At 39.2% G+C, this 22,144-nt stretch overlaps 2 protein-coding genes across 2 annotated transcripts; both read right to left on the reverse strand.

Annotated features, from left to right (window-relative positions):
• Positions 1–1,354: 1,354 nt before the first annotated feature.
• Positions 1,355–4,605, reverse strand: LOC140366066 (THAP domain-containing protein 5-like). Its single transcript, XM_072452733.1, has 5 exons — positions 4,442–4,605; positions 2,876–3,050; positions 2,188–2,780; positions 1,782–1,968; positions 1,355–1,510 (listed from the first exon to the last, which is right to left on the reverse strand). The coding sequence occupies exons 1-5, from the start codon at positions 4,504–4,506 to the stop codon at positions 1,400–1,402; spliced, it is 1,131 nt and encodes a 376-aa protein (XP_072308834.1). The 5' UTR covers positions 4,507–4,605; the 3' UTR covers positions 1,355–1,399.
• A 372-nt stretch (positions 4,606–4,977) lies between these two features.
• ppp5c (protein phosphatase 5, catalytic subunit) lies at positions 4,978–9,538 on the reverse strand. The gene is made up of 13 exons (XM_072452757.1): positions 9,410–9,538; positions 8,463–8,704; positions 8,063–8,210; positions 7,851–7,972; positions 7,710–7,775; positions 7,523–7,621; positions 7,330–7,435; positions 7,102–7,244; positions 6,584–6,671; positions 6,460–6,500; positions 6,197–6,375; positions 6,041–6,122; positions 4,978–5,918 (listed from the first exon to the last, which is right to left on the reverse strand). The coding sequence occupies exons 1-13, from the start codon at positions 9,504–9,506 to the stop codon at positions 5,856–5,858; spliced, it is 1,476 nt and encodes a 491-aa protein (XP_072308858.1). The 5' UTR covers positions 9,507–9,538; the 3' UTR covers positions 4,978–5,855.
• Positions 9,539–22,144: the final 12,606 nt, after the last annotated feature.

Genomic DNA, 22,144 nt, shown 5'->3' on the forward strand with positions numbered 1-22,144 from the left:
CATGAAGGAGCACGGTCCCACTGATCTGTGTTTCCTCTTCCAATGATTGGTCAAATCCCCTCAGGCAGTCTGTTACTTTGTTAAACTAATCATTCACTCATTATGACCATTTCACATACACATAATACTTAAGTTGTGATCTCCATTACTAGAGTAACTAACTGGATACATAAAAAGTAAAGAGTGCGTTCATCTATGAAATATTTGATGAAGTCAGTGCAAAGTTTCTAGTCATGGTCATGGTGTTGACCAAATGCTGATCACGTGACCGAAACTTGGGAGTATGAGGGGCACGCTGGTTGCCTAGTACCTGAATAAGAGGAGGAGGGGGCAGGAAGGGCACAGCGCAGTACACAGGCTGTGGTGGGATCAGATCGGATCAGATACTTGAATCCAAGTCCCAAACCAGATAGGTAAAGGGAGACTTTGTATAGTTTATGGAAATTATAATCTAGATAATGTCCCTGGTACTTGGTTCTGGTACTTCATAAATATGTAATTTACAGTGAATTAATGCAGCTCCCTCTCCAATAGGCCTACAACCCGGCCTATGGACAAAACCGGTGGTCAATTCAGTAAATGACTCAGAACAAACATCTTTAATAAAAAAACTTTTTATACATTTTAGGTCTGTAGCAAAATCCCATGTGTGTTATTGAGGTTATGATAGTAAAAGGTATTGCCTATAATAATTTGAGCTAATTCAGCAGGAAGCCCGAGGGCAGCATTTGGCCCAAGGGCATAATATACAATCTATGTAGGGTCAGAAACGTTTGGTCTACACTATAAATTCTACTGCCATCTTGTGGCCTTATAAAGAAGTATGCCTTGTATACTACTATCCTTTGTCAGCTGGGGTCACACTTTTCTTGAAGCCTGAACTAGACTTTTTTATAAAATATTATTAATATTTTGTTCATAAATAAATAATAATCATGAAATAAAACAGAAACTTTAAATTCATTGAGCTTTATGATAAACGTGCAGGAATGTAGACTAGATTGCTGCTTTAAACTACACAATCCAGCTCTGTTCTGGCCACGGCATCATCAATGAATGTCTCTTCCCATTTTTTATTACATTTTCACATTTAAAATCTGTCTTAGCCAATAAAGCCAATAAAGCCAATATAACTACCAGTATAACACCATTATAGTCCTTGATTTATCAGAATTTTATATAAAAATAAACCAAGTAAAATAATGGAATTTTAATACCATTATTTAAAGCAGGAGATTGCAGTATAATTTTGTAAATCAAGCAAAGATTTGACTGGCTGTGCTTTTATTTTCACATACATAAAATGCCAAAAAAATGCCATTGCACTTAATTTAATCAAGTTAAAGAAAATAAAAACGTAGGAAGAATTACTACTATGGCAGAGTGGAAAACAGTAATCTCATAGCTTTTCCTTTGGAACATAGCAAAAATACTCAGGACTTTCCTCTTCATAGATGATGGTCACAATCTCTTCAGGATCTGCAAGTGTTGCATTTGCTTGGAAGTAGGCCTAAAACAAACATATATAAACATATCAAGTTAAGTTGAATTTTATATAGCTGAATCATACAGCCTGTCACATTATTACTATCACGTATTGCTAAATAAAAGATACACAATATTCATTAGGTTCAATACTACGCACGTAGTTATTTGCACTTGTGTGGTACCTTTTCTTGATATATAGATATATATATATATATATTCCTAGTGCTACACATATCAATCGGGCTATCTATTATGGTGTCTAGAGTTTATGATGAATAAATATCCATGTTTACCCTCTCGAGGCGCTGCAGCCTTTCCTCATAGAGAAGCTTGCTCTGCTTCAGCTGACCCACAGTCTTCTCCAATTCGTCCAGTTTGTCCAAATGTGTAGGGTGACGCTGCTGCAAGATCCTCACTTTTCTCTGCAGCTCAATCACAGTTGCCTCCAACTGCTCCTTACTCATACTGTTTTTATGGTAACTGTTCAAATTTGGAAATATTGTTTTACTGACAATACATAAGATACACAAATTAGGCAAATCATTATGGCAACTACTTATGTGAAGCCATGATTTTTTTTATTGCACACATCTCTTTCTAAAAAACTTCTTTTAATGCATTTACTTTAACAAACATACTACATTTGTTGTTAACTGTCACTACTAGTCACACTTTATATTTTATTGTTGTTATACTGACCAGTGCTCCATTTGCTGTTGGTGTTCAAAGCTGCAAATATCCGCGGTGACGTCATCATCCTCATTCTCTTCCGAGTCAGGGCTCTTTACAACCTTTGAACTCTGAGTGTACTTCGACACTATTGGCACAATGGAGGTGATAGGCTGAGGACTCAAAGCTGACGACAGAACAGTGTCTGGTATAACTGTCAACTGTGGAGTTAGACTGGAAATTACATTGGGTATTGTCTCAAAGTAAGCAACGCCAGCAGTTTGATCAATTTCAACATTCGAAAGGTCCACTATGGTGTACATCATATCCTCCAATTCCTCTCCGCTATGAGCATCTTCTAGGTTTTCAGGTATCAAAACCATTTCTTTGCCTTCTCCCACTAAATTGAAATCTTCCATCATACGCAAAGTCATTGGTTGGTCTTTGAATGCCAGCATGTTCATTTCTGCCTGAGAAGAATCTTGATCTTCAAACCGGATCTGTGAGTGTCTGCTTTCAACTTGAGCATCAACTGTGACACACCCCAGCGTCTTTATGCTTTGATTGTTGTTTGGCCAACGCAACTTAGTCCTTATTTCACTTTCACCCAACAATTTCTCTTTCTAGGACAAAAAAATAAAATCATTAGAAAATGGAATTTAATTAAGAATGTATTAATTCATTTATTTTTACAAGCAGATCATTTGCAGGCATTTACCTGGAACAGTGTTGGTACAGCAGTGTTTTTCAGGTAGCGAACACCCCCGCAAACTTTAAAGTTTGAAGGAGCAAAATGTTTATGGCAAATGTACTGATGTTGAGCAGGCGTCCAGTGGGTCTGTCCCATGTTACTCAGCCAAAGATGAAGCCTTTCAGGGTCATGAAGAGGAAACCTAACAACAACAACAACAACAAGGGCTTAGGCATATTGCATTTTTTTTTTTATTTAACATAAAAAGGACAAACAGGTCAGAGTGGCTCAAATAGTTTGTGTCTGACCCTGGACACAAACTATTTGAGCTACTCCCCTCACGCAAGAGGCTACGGTACCTCCGGACCAGAACCTCCTGCCACAAGAAGAACTGTTTCTTTCCCTCTGCCGATGGACTCATGAACACTTCTTAAACACTGTCACTTTAACTACAATTTAACCAATCACTGCACTGTTCACTTTCTGCACTACATCTGTAAATTCCACTGTAAATTGGTGTACATAGTAAGCCTGTTTTTATTCTTAATCCTATAGCAGATTTTAATTATTTTACTTTTTGACTTATATAGGTTGTTTAACTTGTTTTATAATTGTTCATTGTTTTATGTTGCATCGAATCACCAAAGCAAGTTCCTATGTTTGTAAATTCCGTTCATTGACAAAGGCAATAAACCTTTTCTGATTCTGAAAAAGCACTGATCACATGTGACTCATTGGATCACATCTTCTATTTTAAAATGAATGTACACCTTTTATACTGAAAAATGCTGTTGAAACAGATAAGTCCCTGAACACAATAAACCCCAACCTTAACCAGGAAGAACCTCACGTGACACCTTCATCCAGAGGTCCCTAAGGCCCGGATGTGTCAAAGTAGCCATATCAACACGCACATGTTTTTCCTCGACAGCTTGTAACATTTCTCTTTTAGTTAATTTATAACTGCTTAGACATTAATTGTATGTTCGGCCATTTGCTGATTACTCTTACTATGTAATGATGTGATGAGAGTATGTACCGTGTTGTGGAGTGTAGGCATTTGGGTAATACATAGCCACATATTTGAAGTGTGTTTAAGTATAAAGTGGAGTGTGAACAAGGAGGATGCTAACAATCCTGTCATCGTTCAATCAAGTTTTCCAATATTGTTTTTGTATTCTGATTATGTTTAAATTGTGATTGTTCATATAAGGTTTGTGGAGACAAAACCAAACAAATAAAGAGAGGGTTCAACATTTGTATTAATAATCGCGTAATGTTTTTATTTTCATATATTTGCATTGAAATGTGTTTACTTTGTGTGTTCTTCCCGGACCTGTCGGTGAAGGTGCCTCCTGGTCGGGTAGGGGACTCTGGATTAAGGTCTGCAGCTAGACCCTCGTGGAAGTTATTGTATACGTCTATGCGATTCACTTGTGTGGCCAAGCGAAGAAAAGTTAAAAAAAATAAGTTTGAGATTTATTAACTATGCCCTAGATACCGGGATAGTGCCATCTCGGGAGACACGACTAAACTAAACTGACGTAGGTTTCGCGAGCCGCTTCGGGAAATAAACAAAGTTAATCTACTCACTTGTAGAAGCGCTTTCTGTCGCCGGGCGTTGTCCTGCAGTGCGGGACCGAGCAGTTTTTAGGCATGTCGAATAAACTCCAGATAAAGCAAACTCACTCGGACAAACGATTTTCAACAAGGTGATACCGGGTGAAACCAACTCGTGCCGTGTTGTCAAATAGCTGCGGCGCATAGGTGACGAGGAGCAAAATCAGCTGTTCCTAGTAGTGACGTCACACACATGCGACATATCGAGCAAAACAAAACGAGGGCACGTGTTGAAGGCATGGATGTATTATAATGAAAAGAGGGGCGACAGGAAATGAAGAGGAGAGCCTAGAGAATAAAGCATAAGATGTACGGCGGAAGCTTTGAACACAAGAATGAAGTCTGGCGGTAATGTAACACTTGCCATAAAACACCGAAGAAGAAGAGGGCACGTGTTCGAAAAGAGCACGTTATTAACAGCGTGAATTGTATGTTTTGGCAATATAAAAAGTATTTTTAATGTAACCTCTTTTCTCAGACATTGTTGATTCAAAAATGGAGATCAATCATCTCTTGAATTATTTTTTTATTCAATAATTTTCCCGAAACATTACACAGAATCTTTAAATGATAGAGTATATATACATACACAATATTAATCTAAAAATAGGGCCAATTGACAATACAGCTGTGCGTTTCAAGACAGGGTTGCATTTTGGACAAATCCACATGTGAGCTAAATAACCAGTTCTGAAACATGTATATTGTAGGTTGGGGTGCCATCAGTGTTTGCTAGACTAAAACTAGGTTACAGAATAGACTGCGGGAGCTGCCTGGTGAGTGGCACAAATATAATGATGAAATAATGAGAGCAGCAGGGCTTCCCAATGAGGAAACAGTGCAGCAGTGCAAATCATTACCAGCTTAAAGCTCACCCAGTTACACCACTGATGGTAGACAGCACCTCAAGTGGAACCATTTTGACTGACTTTTACAGTATCTTAGAATATGATCATAAGTACCAACAGCAAAAATAAGTCACATACTGTAGATGGTTTGAATTCGAACCCATGTGATTATGCCGCTTGCTCTTAACCATTTTAAAACAGTCTGGGAATATTGTTCTCTAGCCACCCTCTGATAAAACCAAATAATTTTCAACTCAGATCTTTGGTACATGACAGCTGGTTCATTTACCTACTAATGGTACGCATGAGCAGAGAAATGGACAATTCAAACAAGATTTGTTCCGGCCGTAACCAATAATATAAAAGAACATATCAACTTAGCTGGTCTAAGAGATCGTCTCCCCATGAATCACTATTTGTGCATACATCTAGTATCCATTTCATTAGAAACTGGGATCTCAAAGTCCCTGCAAGAACAACAGTATCCCTGGGCACTGGAGGGAGTGAAGTGGCTGGGATGGTTAATGACGAAAGGAGACCTACATCATCCCCATCTGCATTAATGTGTTAGCGTATGCCATGGGCTTGACATTTGGATGAGGCTGTAAGGAAATCATTTGTCAAAGTTAGTACACTGAAAATACTATATTGGTCTATTTAAATGCTCAAAGAAAAAAATATTCATGTAATACAAATAAAACGTAAAGACAAAAAGGTCACGAACCACAGCAGTGAACTGGTGAAATTCTGGCTTCAGATCAGATCCCCTGAGATGGATATAAGCTCCTTTGTTTCCCATCTGGTCACTGGAAAACAAAAAGTCATTCCTTAGTCATTCTGTCTGCCAAATACATTGACAAACATGTACAATATTACCCACCAGTAGTTGGGTGCTGAAAACACGGTGATGCACTTTCCTGAGTGAGTGACCTCGTAGCCCTCAGCCTTAACTTCATGACTACGGACAATGTAGTCCAACTTGTTTTGTTCCAGGAAGCGCTCAGTTACATCTGGTCCAAACTGACAACTTACTCCCCGCTTACTGATTGACCGCCCATTCTGCATAAAAGTAAGAGTGCAAAAGGGTTTTAGTAAAAACAAATACATATTCTACACCCACAATGTTGACTTAGGGGTTTGAACCTGTGGTTGTGGGTCAGACCAAAGGAGGTCACACATGGGCCCTGTGGTTAAGAACAGAAAACAGGATGTTTATAATTGCAGAAAATAAATAAAAAAAAACTAATAATTGTCTAAACAGTTGTACCTGAATCTGGAGGCTGTCGGTTTCTTTCTATTTTCCTGATATCTTCCAATGTCACCCCATCTTCACTGAAGAGTCCTCCATGCATTACCTAGGAAAAAAGTAAATTTATGGCAAAACATTTTTTAAATAATTTGATTTGATATGTTGGGAATTGAATGTATACAAATTAGACAAAAAGTCCTCACAGATGCAATTATTTAAAAAGTCTTGATAACTAATTATTTTGTGTATATATATTTATTTATTTATTTATTTTCGTGTAGTTTGGGCCTCCCTGCTCAGACTTCCACAACCCTGGGTAAAGCGGAAGAAAATGTATGGATTATTATTATTTTTATTTTTTTGTGTTCTCCCAGCCACTAACCAGGCTCTGTCCTGTTTAGCTTCCGAGAGCTAACACGATCGGGCATTGACAACGAAGGAATATATATGGTTTAAGTTAAAAACGTAAACCCATCATTATACTTCTAGTTAGGATAAAAATATTGCTAACGAGATATATGAACCTTGGTCCTTACCAATACTTTGTTGTTGATGCACTGAGCAAGAGGCAGCCACTGGAAGACCTCACTGAACAGTTGGAACATCTGGGCTGTGTACTTGGCTTTGACTTCGCCTTCAAAACCATACATCTGGTTCATGTTGTCCGTCTCATGGTTACCTGCAGGGTAAAAATTATGTTGATGGTAAGTTTTTTTTTTTATCTGTTCGGTTAGGAACCAAATAGACAAATACACTGCTCTCACCTCTCAGCAAGTGGAAGTTGTCAGGATGGAGGAGCTTAAATCCAAAAAGTGTTAAAATGACTTCCAAGGAAAAAGATCCACGATCTACAAAGTCACCATTGAACAGCTGCAGATCGTAGTTAAGAAACTAACAAAAGTTTAATCAATGCCCAGCACAAGTAACACAATAAATATATCATATTAAAAAGGATACATATGGGTTGGTCTCTGAAGGTAAGCCATTCAATGAGAAGATGTTCAGAAGATCATAGTATTGCCCATGGGTGTCCCCACAAATGGTTATTTTATTGGACTGTGAAGATGATAATTTCAATAACAAAAATATGCGTTTTGGTAGTAGATCATGATAAAAATAACACTTTTTGATAACAAGTTGTTACCTCTTTTAATGCGATTTCAACAAGACTTGGTAGCTTTGACAAAACATCTTTGACTTGCACCAAAATCTGAAACAGTTTTTGTAGGTGGGAGTAATATCATAGGAAAAAAGATCAATAAAAATTTAAAGCACCAAATCTTACCTGATATGCACACTTTCTATGTAGTTTCTTCTGGTCTTTGAACCATTCCATCATCTCTTTCATGAATGTCAAAGTGACGTTTCCATCTTCAAGTTTGGGTCCCACATAGTCATCCTCAATGGCTGCAACAGTGATATGCATTATCAAGTCAACAGGCATTTTACAGGAATTAATGATAAATAATTCTACTTGAATACAAGGAAGGAACTTACTCATATTTTCAATGTCAAGCGAATCAACCACTGATTTTTTTATCTCGTCGCTGGCAATGGCTCGTTCAAAGGCTTTTTGTTTTACAATTTTGTTACATTCCTGGTACTTCATTTTTGCATCTTTGTCATTTGGTCGAACTCTCACAACCTTTAAGGGGAATATTGGTCAACTGCCACTAATTTAAATGCATTTGTAACAACATCATAATGTTTTTATACATCAAATATTCCACACTTGCAGCAACTTGAAATAACTAGTTTAAAAGGATTCCTTGTAATAATTGATAAAGCATTTAAAAATAATTACTTGACTTTAAAATGGCCTAAGCCATTTAAGCCAAAAGTCAATTGGAAGGACCAAATAATAAGAACAACCAAGTGTGCTCTATTCTGTTCTTACCGTATCATAGTCTTTGAGAGCAGCTTTGAACTTCCCTAGTGCCATGTTGGATGTGGCACGCCGGTAGTATCCCTTTATGTAGTTTTTATCTATATCCAGGGCCTTTGTGGCATCAGCCAAGGCATAGCCATAGCACTCTGTGCGTAGGTATGCCAAACTTCGATTGCTGTAGTAGATGGCATTGGATGGATTGAGCTCCAAAGCCTCTGTGTAGTACTTGATAGCATTTTCATAGTCTTTATCTGTATAAGAATAAATACAAATTTAAATACACAATTTAAAACACCAATAATCACATGGTGAGTTAACCACACTTAAAACACTTTTGCAAATCATTTAGAACCCAAACTATAATACTAACAATAATGTTTAATAAAATGCAATTACCGGTAATACACTTCAGAATCTTTCATCACATTTAATTTCTGCTGGAATTTGAAATAAAATGTACTAACACAATCAGGTACAAACAAGGCCTCAGGCTATTGTCGCCCACATTTGTAGTTAATCGTCTGCCGTCCTCAGCTCATCACTAATCGAAGTTGATGCTGCTCAAAGTGACAGCTAGACCAAACCCGGGGGGAAAATGAAGGCAGCAAAACGCTGGCTTTGAAATACGACACAGCCCAAAGTGACTCAAGGGTAAAATATGTGCAACACAAATCTAAATGTACAGAATGTTTCATCAGCCGACGACCTCGAGGCGTGACAGCATGTGCTGATGCTCCATGATGAAGCAGACATGCCGCTAATCTGTGTTAGCTAAACCGGGGCGCCCTCACTTCACTGTGACTGAATGAATAAGGAGCGCTGCTAGCATGCTGTAGCTTAGCTATATATGAGCCTATGTCTCCGGTTGAAATCATATACCATCTTTCTTAATTGCGCCACCTTGGTTAGTTACAAAAGCCTGACAAGAAACGATGTTGTGTCAAAAGTATAATTACCTTTAAAGTACTTATTCGCCTTCTCCTTGAGTAGCTCTGCATCATTACTTCCCTCCGCCATCTTCTTGTCACAACTGTTTTCCGATGTGCCCAGCATTGACAAAATTGTCGCAAAACGTCGTAAAGTCAATTTTCTTCAGCGCCGATGTTAAAGTTAGCCAGGGTTATAAAAAAACAAAACTAAAAACATAAATTAGCTCTTTGGCCTCTCATACGTGATTGATCCATGGATTCATCCAGTGTCAGGTAGACAATAGTCGGAAAAGTACGACTTGATAGAGAAGAACTGACGTTGTTGGATTCCTGCTTGCAGGCAAGGACATTTAGACTACATTTACTCTTTATATGAACGTATCATATGACTACACAGAAATGAGTCGACACACGAACGAATGTATAAAAGGACTGTAAAAGAGCAAATACGTGTCAAAAAGAAGAGTGAGCAATATAAATGTTTTCAGAGCAAAATCTGGAGTGTTAGCATTTGACAACCAGCAGGTGTCAGCCTATTCTCAGTTTTGAAACTTGGTTTTGAGTGTTTTGGAAGAAATTGTTAGATTTATGAATTGAGAGAAATCGAGTTGAATTATTTCTGTTTTAAAGGTTTATTCTTTTTTTTCCTCTATTATACTTTGTTTAGGATGTTCCACAGTTTGAAATTCAACTTTTCTATCGTATATACATCACTCAACAATAATTTGAAAAACGTTCTTTCTTTCTGCTAACGGGGTTGTCTTTCCAAATATCTGACCTGTAACTTGGCCTGGTCGGCTGCATCGGCTGCTTGTCTCCATTGAGCTAGATAATGCTATACTGTAGAATATTCCAGGTAAGGCAATGACATATCCATGTAGACAATGCACCTTTAAATGAATCTGCCTTTTGTTCTGTCATAGTGACTTTATAGTTGAAACCTCTGTTGCGTATTCGACAGATGTCTTGAGGTGGAAGGTGCACAGTAAGTACACAGTCTGAGGACTACGAAAAGTCTGAGGAATAAAGTCTGGCGGTAATGCAACAATTGGATGCCAACCGCCATAAAACAACAACAACAACAACAACAACAACAACAACAACAGTAAGTACAAACCACAGAATACTTGTGTGACCACAGTTATGGCAATTAGCACATCTTTACATGGGATGGGGCAAGGTGTGCCTATATGTTTTCCCTGAAGAGCAATCCCAGAAAACACCCAAATTTGAGTCGATCGGTGAATGTTGGAGTGAATGTTGTATTTGGAGGACAAAGTACAAAAGTACAATGCATCTTTTAATCATCTTTGCCACATTAGTTTGCCCTTTTTGCACAATTTTCCTTGTCAAAACATGCACAGAGCTGAACAATCAGAAAGGATTTATATTACTTACATCAGATTTAGCTCTTTACATGGCAATTTTAATGATCTGATAACTCCAGAAAGCAGATCAGATTTTTGGTGTACACATAAACATAGCCACTGTGTCTCCTTAGAAATAATTTCCAAAAAAGCCAGACACACAATACATTACAAGTTCATCAAGCCTTAAAATAGAAATATTGTGGTTGAGTGGGTGTTGGATTATTTGTGCTCGAGGTTTTACAGATTAAGAGACATTTCGAAGTCTAGTGTGACACAAAGGAGACGGTCCAGCCTACTGCACTGACTCATATGGAGTAAGAGGTCGCACAGCCTGGTGACTCATGGCATCTGTGTTGAGCAAAATTAATTCCAAGTGTGAGTTTACTTTCCTTTCGTCAGTTTATCTTATCTGCGCCATAACTAAATTAGACTGGTGGTACAACAACCCAATAAGAAAGTGTAAACACAGACAGTGAGTGGGAGAGACTTTGTGGGAGGACGAGAGGTTGTGGAGGTTAAATTGCTGTTCTCTTGGGTCCATACATAGTGCATGAGCGTGGGCTTTGGAAGAAGTCCTGAGAAAGTTAGAGCATACACAAATGGACAAGCATGGAGATATATGAGCGACTAAAGTAAGGGAGCAGTAAAGGTCAAGGGGAGAATTGAGTGACATTCCTGGGCTGGGAGCCAGTGAATGATGAGGCCTTGTCAGTATGAAGTAAATGTATGTAATATGGGCCTATTCCAGACTTCCCAACTATCTATTATCCTGTTGTGTTGCGCAGTGAAGGTGAACACCCCCTTTAAGGCACCTCCCATTTAACTGTCTGACTTTTGCCAATGTTTCTCTCCTCTCGTCAGTCCTGTCCACATGACTCACTAATGAGAACTTGGCTTAAGGGGAACTGTGGGGGGCACACTTATTCAAACCATATGTTTTCTATGCAGGGAACCACTTTTAGGTGAATCAAAAATGTCATTTTGACTGTCTTGCCAAAGAAATTTGCTATACACACATGTAGGCTGAGCACGATATTTATCGAACATTTTGCCAATGCAGTCATGGTCGGGTCAGGATAGTGAAATGGCTGCAAATATGCATGGAAAGCTTATGTGCGAACAGAGCAAACCCGGCAAAGTGTATGTGTGAATGAGGGTCATTTCTGAGTCTTTTGGCAATCTTCTGGGAATTATGTGTGAATGGGGTTTTGCTGGGGATTAAATATTATACTGCAAATCCCTTTTTTAGCTTAAAAGGTGGCATCTTTCTTACTGCATCAAGCTTTGTGACAAGACAAACTTAAGTTCTCACCAAACATCTGAATAGAGAAAAAGGGGCATTGTTGTTTATTTTAGAATGTTACTGGGTAAATGAAAGCAGCAATGTGGTTGGAAATACTTAAATGATGCAAATTGCAACACTGTCTTCACATAGATTTAATACTTATTTGATTATACATTCACATTTTGAAACTTTAAACATGTTTACCTAATAATATGGCCGGTTAGTACACACACACATTTGTGCTACACATTAAAGAGTTGGAAACGTTTTGTAAGTGGAAAACGGAGTGTGATGCATACCTGTTGAACACGTCTACTACATTTACCTTTCCACATTAAAACCCCCATGTGTTCCTTGGACCAACTACTTCCCTGGATACGGGGGGCTTGGACAGCGTTATAAAAGCAATTGTGTTTATATTTTGTTTAGCGTCTGTTTACTTCTGTTGCTTAGCTGTTACCAAAGAAAAATGTTGACTCTCATACTGTGCAAAAAATACTTTTAAAAGTAGAACAGACAATGATTATGCAAACAGTACACACTCTGTATTCTAGTTGTAAAAAAAATATTAATCAGGCCTAACTTGTCAATCCATCACATTCATGTATAAATTTGGGCTAACCTAGAAGCTGCCCCATGACTAAATGAGGTCTACATCAGCCAGTTTTATATCAACAAAAATTACAGCTAGAATGAACCTTCAGCCCCAAATCAGAGCAAGGAACGTAAACAGCAAATGTTTTCAAAGTGGATGATTATCATGATTGTTAATTATCCTGCGGACCGATGGACACAGCTTCACCCTATATTATTCAAAATCACTTTAGTTGTTGTACCACTATTTACAGCCAATACAAGACCAACATCACATGATCTTTCTGGGTGGAGTCTGCATCTGCATGTTCTCCCGTGTTACCGTGGGTTCTCTCCGGGTTCTCTACGGGTTCTCTGGCTTCCTCCCCCATGTGTTTGGCAAAATTGGCAACTCATGTCTATGTCTCTGTGTTAACCCTGTGACGGTGTACCCCGCCTAAGGCCCAAAGTCCCTGGGATAGGCCCCAGTCACCCGCGACCCCAAATGGGAACAAGCGGTAGAAAATGAATGAATGAATGAATGGTTATTAGGATTCATGGAAAAGTCTATTTGGAAACTGTTATTTTATTGGGCAACAAACCTTGTTGAATGGCACCACAGCCTCATTAAAAGGACATTTTGAAAATGACTGACCGTAAAATTAATAGAATAGATTAACCTAATTGCCAGAAGTAAAAGCAGCCAAGGTACTTACATTAACACAATAGAAAAGTATTGTTTTATTTGAACTCATTTCACCTTATGAGCATTTATCTGTTTTTACCTTTTTTTCAGTATTTGCCACAGTCAGTGCCACTGGAATGTTTGATGTGTCATGGCCACAGGAACAAGGAATCCGATACACACCCCAAAAAGGAAATGAGGAATTTTACTAAATAGCCTGATGTCTGTAGCTTCAAAAAAGAGATAATGATATGTACTAATGAATACAAGATCAAAAGAATATGAATTATAGGCACAGCCAAAATGCTGAAATTGCATTGTTGTTGTGTTAAAGAGAAGATTTAAACATCTGAAAAAATGTATCTATCTTTCCTCAATGGTTTGTTTGTTTGTTTGCTTGTTTGTTTGTTTGTTTGTTTGTTAGTCTCTGTTTGTCTGTTTTGCTGAAGAAATGGTCCAAGTTTGAGGAACGGTCAGTATAAATGGGCCCAGAAAGAATTGATTAGTGTTTGGTGTGGAATGCTTCCAGTTGTGCTTTGTGCTGTGGGTTTGGTCTCCTTATTTTTTTGACATTTACTGTAGTTTCAACTCTTAATTTTTTTTTACAAATTCTATTCCAGTAACAAATCAGGGTGAAAAATCATCGCATTGTTTAGTGCAGCATCATGATTGTGAGACAGAAATAAGTTTGAACAATGGCAAACACAATCATAAGTTGGTTAGTTTAAATTGGGGTATTATTGGTTTATCATTGGTAAAGGTACATTATGTAACTTTTACGGTGCGCAGGGGTTCGGCCCCCTGCTTGTGTTTATGTTAGTTCTTTGCTAGGAATTTCCCACAGTAAAATATTTCATCTATTTATCTTGAATTTAGTAAATTATTGCACTTTGACTTGTAACTTGGCCTGATGCTCACCTGCATGTCTTCATGGAGGCAAGTTCAATGGCATACTGTCACTGTGGAACATTCCATGCAAAGCAATAACATCTTCATGGATAAAAGTAAATGGCAGATTGTCCATCAGAAAAGTTGCTGAGTACTAAAGCTTCACTTGTAATATGCATTACAGGCTTGTGGAAGCCTCTCAAAGCACTCACTGCGTCGTAGTCATTACTCATTCACTCCATACACAGTGGTGCATGGTAAGCTACTGTTGTAGCCACAGCTACCCTGGGTAGCGAGGCTGCCAATATGCGCCATCGGCCTTTCTGACCACCACCAAATCATGCATTCACTACTTTCATACTAGGCAATGTGGGTAAAGTATCTTGCCTAAGGACACTCCTGGATCACTTTAACCACTGAGCCACTGTTGCTCCATTACTCTTAAAGCTCATACCATTTTGATTTGATATGATATATTGTTATCTAAACTGGCTTGGAAAACCTTGGCTGGGTTCCCCTCTGCCAGAGAAAGAATAAAAAGAGTGATGTTAGACTGATCATGCTTGAGGCATGGTGGTCCAAACCAATAGTATGTGTTAAATAGCAGACGGCGGCAGTTAAGCTTGTAAAAGCAGAAAAAGCTTTTGGGGATTTCTGGTCAATGCGACAGTGGTAATATGTGTGTGACTGCAGCCCTTTCATCTGGTGATGCGGTTCTTTTTTTTATGCTGCTTTATAGTGGCGTTGACATGTTGTGACAGCCGGTTTATTTTACATGGCACGCCGCGCTCCTACTGTGCATGAGCAATGAGCCCCGGTGCGGTCCACTCCTGGTCAGGCTTTCCCACAGTGTGCGACCTGCATCACGACTGACTCAGGATGTCTGGGTGCTCACACTCTGACCATTATATGACTACAGGACTTGAAAGAGGAGGAAGAGCTCAATGAGTCTCAACAAACAAACTTGTCGAGAAAACAAGCCCAGTTCCGTCCAGAGGGGATAAATTGTCTTAAGTGGCGTGAATAGCAGTGGTGAGACAGCAATAACAAACAAGCAACACAGACAGACATATCACAAGAGCGACCTGAACAAAATAACTTTCCCATTGCCCCTGTAGACACACTGAGTCACTAAATCGTAGCTGCCGTGAATAACAAATACCGACTTAAAAACAGGGTCCCAAAATATCCAGTCACATTTAACATTGGCCATCCAGGATGCCGTGGGGGAGAATTTCCTCTTCCTGTTGCTCTTACCACCGGACCTTCCTGTCAGTTTTTGCATTAACTATACTGACAGACCTTTGGGTGACTTCTATCTCACCATGTTCTTTCCAATTCAACTTTTTTTTTTTAATCAAGGGGAGTATGATTCCTCGCTATTAAGTATTAGTTCACATCCTGTTCTCTCGGGTGGTCAGAGGGAGGTAATCTTGTCAGATGTAGGTGTTCTTTATGGCGCACGGCTGCTTTGTACCTATTTGAGTGCCGAGTGCACGGGTGAATCTTAAGCACACAGACCACACTCACTGCTGTTACTGAGCCGAAGATGAAGTGAGCCGCCGAGCTGGACTCAAGTGGAATGTTTGAACTTATGATTCCCAATTTATAACTGCTATGGAAAAAGATAATAAGTTATAAGCAGTCAGTCCCTCAATGGATAAATACAATTTCTGTGTGTTTCAAATATGCCAAAGAGAAAGGCTGTGGTGCCAGTGCCACAGTGCAGACTGGTTTGAATTAGTGCTCTTCTCTCTGATGTCTGTGCTCTCTTATCCCTGTCTTTTTTTCCATTTGGTTACGTGTGTTGTCCACATGTGGAATATGCATTTACCCAATGTCCTACTCAGGCTTTAAAATGAGACAAACAAACTCCCATGTCTGTACTGTCGACGTGATGATATAAAACTAAAAAGCGAGATCTAACCCATCTGGTAAGATGGTTAAATCATTAGAGCTACTCTCTTTACTACAACTGCAACTCAAATACTGTCTGTCATCTGCATTCGCCCTACTATCCTTGGATAATCATCCTGCTCTGAGTGAGTGACATATTTACCAATGACAGTTAAGTGTGAAATTTCAGAAGTAGAGGGAGCTCTTAGGTGCCTCAAAGCTACTAACATCAACATCAACAACATACAGTACAGTTTTTGTGATTTATTATTATGTGCCATACTTCACACTTCAGTGAAAACTTGATGGATTCACTTGCTCTGTAATGTTTGTGCTTTGTCGTTTGTATGTTTCCCAAGTTTAACATCCTTAGCCAGAAGAGATAATATACTTTGTAAAGTTTCCAAGATGTAAAATCTTTTCACATACTTAGCACTAAATTTTCCTATCTAAACTGAATTAAAATGGTTGAGTCATAACGTAAACAGACATGGTGGTCTGTTCAGCTCTGCTTTTTGTCCAATTCAGACAGATTTTTCAGTTAGCAGTGTGTATCCCAAAGACCCAAATTAAGCAGCCACAGCATAAAGTTATATGGAAAATAGTGTGGGGGTTTGATTGTATTGCATATAAAATACATGTATTTGTGGCTTTAAATCCAGTGCCACTTTACAGGAAAAAGTTCCAGGAGACTGTTTTGATAGTGACTTCTACAGACTTAATCAAAAAACCCACTGGTGTAGCAACCTCTTCATTTCAAAACGCATTGTCTTGGCTATTATAAAAAACAAGCATGAGTTTGTGACTCATGGCTTTCTCCTCCACTCATGTCTTTCAACTAGATCTGCTGTTCCATAAGCAGCTGTTTAACACATGTGTACTATGACCTAGTAATACCTGCTCAGGTGCATCCAATCTGAGCAGCACACAACCTCTTTTGATTTGTGCGATCCAGAGAAATGTATAAATTTGGCACACATGCACATCCTATCCCTCGGTCTTAAGTAGTCATCTTGGCAAAGGCATGGCGTGTCATAAACAGAGATGGAGAAGAAGTTGGAATGTGTGGCTCAATTGGGAATTTGGAGAAGGGGGGTTGTGGTGGGCGTTGGTGGGTGCACACTGACCTAATGTCCCAATGCGCACGTAGCTGACAGACTTAGACCAGGCCCTCTCTTTCGCTGTCATAACCCTTGTACGGCCATCAAAACACCATAAAGCCCACTGCCACTGAAAGCCTCACTTCACAGCTGACTAATAGAAACCAGACTGCGCACAAAGCTACGCTCGATAACCCTCTCCATGACCTCCCATTTATCCAATTAAGGGTCACAGAATCGGTGCCGCCATGTTTTACCTCTCTATCCTCTTGGCACTTTAACAGCAGTGCTTGTATAGGATTTCAGCCTTTTGGTGTCCGGAGAGGCTGGGGATGACAAATAGTGTGTGATTGAGCATAGTTTACTCCTGCCGCTGAGGGTCAGGGCTCTGGTTCAGTCCAGCTCACCAGGGGGGTTTACAGATACATGAAAGCTGGCCACAGCATGCCTGCACTTTTATCAGCCGCTGTAACTCACTGGTCACTGGTCTGGACCAAAGTAACCACTGCTGGCGGATCTTGTAGTGTATGGTAAGAATATAGTCACAAGGGAGTCCGCATTCTCCTTATGTTATTAATTGTCTTTATGCTAGTCTCAAACCTGGATGAATGAACATTAAGACAAAAGTATTTTGAATTTAAAGAGGTATTTTGAGTTTAAAGTTAAAGAACCCCTGACATAAAAATTAAATAAAATGATTAATGCTTTTTTACAGTAATTACACTACAGCCGTGGTACAAAAAAAAAAACAATTCCAGACCAGAGGTTTTAAAAGTCAGAAAAAAAATGTGTAGATTAAAAAAAAGTGTAAAAGCACAAAAAGCTCATGACATCTTTTGTAGTAGTAGTTAATAAATGTTGAAGGGCTCATTGGTGGCTTACTTTTAACAAAACATATGATTTATCCCAAGCTTAGAAATGCTTTCAAACAAATAGTACAAGAGTACATTAGCCTTTGTTTTTTCTCTTTCTTGCCTTTATCAATCAATTTAAATAATTGAGCTGCTCTATCAGTTTTACGCAATGAGCCATTGCTGCAGATTTTGGCCACTTTTCATGTATAGGCTAATATGAATTTAAAACTTAAAACATTTGTTTGAACATGAGCCATTAAAAATGTGACGAATGTCATCTACAGGCTGGTAATTCTCTATTTTGGTGACTCCAAGGGAACAATTAGCACTTGGATTAGGAAACACTAGCACCTTTCAAATTACTTCAAGTGTTTAAGTATCCCCCCGTTGTGTTTGGTGGACAAGCTGCTCTAACCACTGAGCCACTGTCGCTCTTTATTAAAGCTACATTACGAGGGTATTTCCTACTGTCATTTATCAGGCTGCTAAGGGACTATCCAGCTTCCTTCCCCCGTCCCGTCGTCATGCTCCATTTGGTCTGACCGATTACACAGTTACTCAGAAATTCCTCTTAGTCCGAATGGACCCTCGATGTGTGTTATCAAAGGGCCTGGCGTTGGTCTTGTGCCCCAATGACGCAGAGAAAGAAAAGGAGAAAAGAGCAGGAAGGAAAGGAGGGGCATCATCTCCTAATGTAATTGGTAGGTACCTTTCCTTTTTTAGAAAACACTTGCTAAGGTCCTGTCTATGAGTCAGGACTTAAAACCACTCAGATGCTCACACATTGTTTATCATACTTTCCCTTTGTACTTTTCACTTTGAAGAGAGTTAGAGTTTCTCCTTTGACTTTGATCCACTGGGTATTTAAACAATGATGTTAGCTACTGGTTATGTTCACGATCCCAAAAGTACCTAACCATCGGCTAGAAGTGATTAACCTCATTATTCCATGTTAAATGTCAACTTAATTATAAAACATGTGTGGTCTGAACGTTCTCCTCCCTCTACATTTGTTTTATCCTCATCCATCACATGTCTGTTGTCTTGTGGAGCACCTTCAAAGAGTTGGCAAGGTGATGAGAGAGAAAGATGTAGAACAAGACATGGTCTGCTGACTCAGGTGCTGATAAACATCTGCGATTTAACCTACAGGTGTCAGTGGAGTGATACGGGCTTTATGACAGGTGGAGGGACCTTTCACCTTTTCAGACACAAATAGGCCTAAGATATTATAGAAAAGTATCCAAAGGACTATCATCAACCTCCGTGTGTACAATACCATAGCTGTCTTACTTTAATGCCATGACCATTTTTTTAATTCTTACTATTTTATATCTTACTATAATTGGACTAGACAGTACAAATTAGGAAATCATCAGGAAGAGCTAAGATTATTACCTGGGATACACACTTCAATTCTTTATGGTATTGGAAATATAGAGATACCTCATTCTGGTCTTTCCAGGCAACTAAGATTAGACCTGTCACAATAATTACTATATCTACTTATCCTTCAACAAATAATAGATGGGATAATATATTTTGTGGACCAATGTTTATCTTTTCCTTTGTACTAGCTGGGAGTTTTCCTCTACTACAATAAGCCGTAGGCGGTTGAATAATTAACTTGTATGACGCATTATATACAAAATATTTTAAATGTAATTGGTGATGGGCAAATGAAAATAAATACTTAAATAAGCCCAGTCCAGTTACAGCATTGTGGTAGTTACAGGAGAAGGAAGAGGTGTATATTTTGGTCTATGAACGTGTCCACAGAGAATGAGCACCTGCAGCAACAATGGCCCTGGGCAGCTGTGTGTTTTTGGAGCAGAGCTGAGCAGCAGCAGGACACCAGCCTCTGTTATTAAGGTCAGAACCTGTCCCATCCAAAGCCACTGTGTCGCTGCACTGATCTACTTCTAACAACCACGTTTGGCCAAAGATTATGGGATGTATAATTAGGCCTGTGCAATTGATCGAATTTTAATCAAGATCGATCGATTTTGTCATCTCATCAATGATCAGCTCGGGTCTTTTTTTTCGAGAAGTCCACAGCCAGACCTCAGTAAAGCAGAAGCATATGGAGCAAAGTACAGATTTTAGAGTAAGAAATTTGATCCATTAAAAGCCATTATTGAATTTTTTTCTTGTTTGCTGTTCAGGAAATTAATGATAAAAGCTATTTTCATTTGTTTTGAAAATGGTGATCAATATGAATTATTGTTGTATCGCCCAGCCCCACATATTATTGCAAATATTGAACATGTTGAACACAAGTCACTGCTGTTTTGCAGAGAGGCATAAGGACTCTATTCCACTGCATGTGTTTACTATGGCAGATGTTACCTCAAAGGCTACAAGGAAAGATGATTCAGGAATTACATAAAGCAGAGCTAGTTAAATGAGAATACACATGTCTGTAATTAAAGAAGCAATTATGCGAAAAGTGAATGACTTATCCACAACAACAATGTTCCTGTTACTCATTGGTTCATAAAAAGTCGGCACGTGTGTCCTGTTAATGTTAAACGGAACACCTGTTTGGACTTGAAACACGGGAACAGCTCTCTCCTCTGCCCCTCTCCTCTGGAACACTAGCACGCAACACAAGGGCTTCAAGTGGCCTTCTTTACATTGTTGGCGTGCAGTGTGATGGGTTTTGCTGAACACTCGAGAGGTGTTCACAGTTTGTCCCTTTCAAAAGCCCTTGGGCCTTAGAGGAAGCAGCTGCGGAGAGACGAACATGATCCACAGTGGGACGGTCCTGCTTTCTGACTTCCCCCTGGGACAGTTGCATTAACATGGGGGATTTATGAGCCTCTTGACATTCGTCCTTTTTGTTTCTCTTGTGCGGTGAAAGTGAAACAGGTCGCGACACAGGGACTTTCATGAATGGAAATCTTCTTTATATTTCAAAATAACCCTTGTTCTTTTCCTGTTTGCTTATAGTAACGACTCTGTCTCTAGGAAAAACCCTTAACAATACAGTTTCGTCTTAGCTGGCAGCTTTACACAGTGCCTATTGTTCATTAACAAGCCTGTAACATCTGTCTGGTTTATCAACAATAATGCTATTATGAGCAGGATACATGATACACTATTAATCTAAGTTACACCAAGTCTATTTTATTTCTATATTTTGAATTTTATGCATGGCCTTTTTGATATATTCTTCTACTATTTGCACCTTAATGCCAAAGCAAGTTCCTAGTTTTAATATTCTGTTCACTGACAATGGCAATAAACCCCTTTCTGATTGTGATTTTGATTCTGAAATACCAAGCTGAGGTGTACAAATCAGTATTAATTATGCGCCAAATGTCTTAAGCTGCAATACCTTGAATGAATCAGTAACCTGGGAAAAAAACTCTTGAGTTACAAGTGAAACACAAGGAAAAGCCTAAAACATTATCCTTTTTTCTTTAATGTAAAAATATGCTATGACATGACATGCATGGCTGCAGATTGTGTTGTCAAAATTACCCTCCTGGAGACAAACAAGTGCAGAGACTTGCTTTGAGCTATGGAACAAGCCCGCACACCTCACTGTCACTTGATGCGGAGGGACCCTGACAATATTCTCTAGTCTGAAGCTTGACATGTAAAGTATTCGATGTTGACATGCTTCAGCGTCAGTGGGGTGTCAGTGGGTTGATGTGCATGTGTGTGTGTTTAATTTTCCATGCAGTCACTCACTGCCCTTAAGACTATAGCTTACCAACGCGCCCAGACCTGCTCCCCTCATTCCCCATCCAGCCTCATGTGCTGCCAGTAATCCCCTGAGTGCTGAAGAGGGGTGGGGCGGCCAGGGTGGAGGTAGAGGTGTCACACGGGGCAGTAGTGAAAACCCTCCAAATAGTTAAAGTTATAAGAGCAGGTGAACTCCGACATGGGGTGTATATTGGCCACTTTACCAGGTGTCCCACCACACACCTGTAACTCTGTATGATTTACAACTGCCCAGTGCCATAACACTTTATGGCCTTGTACAGCTTCAAATTTGACTTTTTAATAGCACTTTCTCCCAGCTCTTTTTAGTTCTATCCCAGCGGATTGAGTTTTATGCCTGCAATTAATTTCAAAACCCTATGTGTTTAAATGTCCAGCT

The sequence above is a fragment of the Eucyclogobius newberryi genome, unplaced genomic scaffold (genome assembly GCF_026437365.1).
Source record: "Eucyclogobius newberryi isolate DKJ021-1_F unplaced genomic scaffold, fEucNew1.0.hap1 SCAF_10, whole genome shotgun sequence".
NCBI classification, from domain to species: domain Eukaryota; kingdom Metazoa; phylum Chordata; class Actinopteri; order Gobiiformes; family Gobiidae; genus Eucyclogobius; species Eucyclogobius newberryi.

What these genes read in the sequence shown, in the direction of transcription:
- LOC140366066 (XM_072452733.1), bottom strand. Translation starts at nt 4,506, where the DNA reads ATGCCTAAAAACTGCTCGGTCCCGCACTGCAGGACAACGCCCGGCGAC. An exon ending in CTGTACCAACACTGTTCCAG is followed by an intron (nt 2,781 to 2,875) that starts GTAAATGCCTGC and finishes TTTTTGTCCTAG; the next exon opens with AAAGAGAAATTGTTGGGTGA. An exon ending in CAACAGCAAATGGAGCACTG is followed by an intron (nt 1,969 to 2,187) that starts GTCAGTATAACA and finishes AAATTTGAACAG; the next exon opens with TTACCATAAAAACAGTATGA.
- ppp5c (XM_072452757.1), bottom strand. Translation starts at nt 9,506, where the DNA reads ATGCTGGGCACATCGGAAAACAGTTGTGACAAGAAGATGGCGGAGGGA. An exon ending in CTCTCAAAGACTATGATACG is followed by an intron (nt 8,211 to 8,462) that starts GTAAGAACAGAA and finishes TTCCCCTTAAAG; the next exon opens with GTTGTGAGAGTTCGACCAAA. An exon ending in TTGAAATCGCATTAAAAGAG is followed by an intron (nt 7,622 to 7,709) that starts GTAACAACTTGT and finishes TCATCTTCACAG; the next exon opens with TCCAATAAAATAACCATTTG.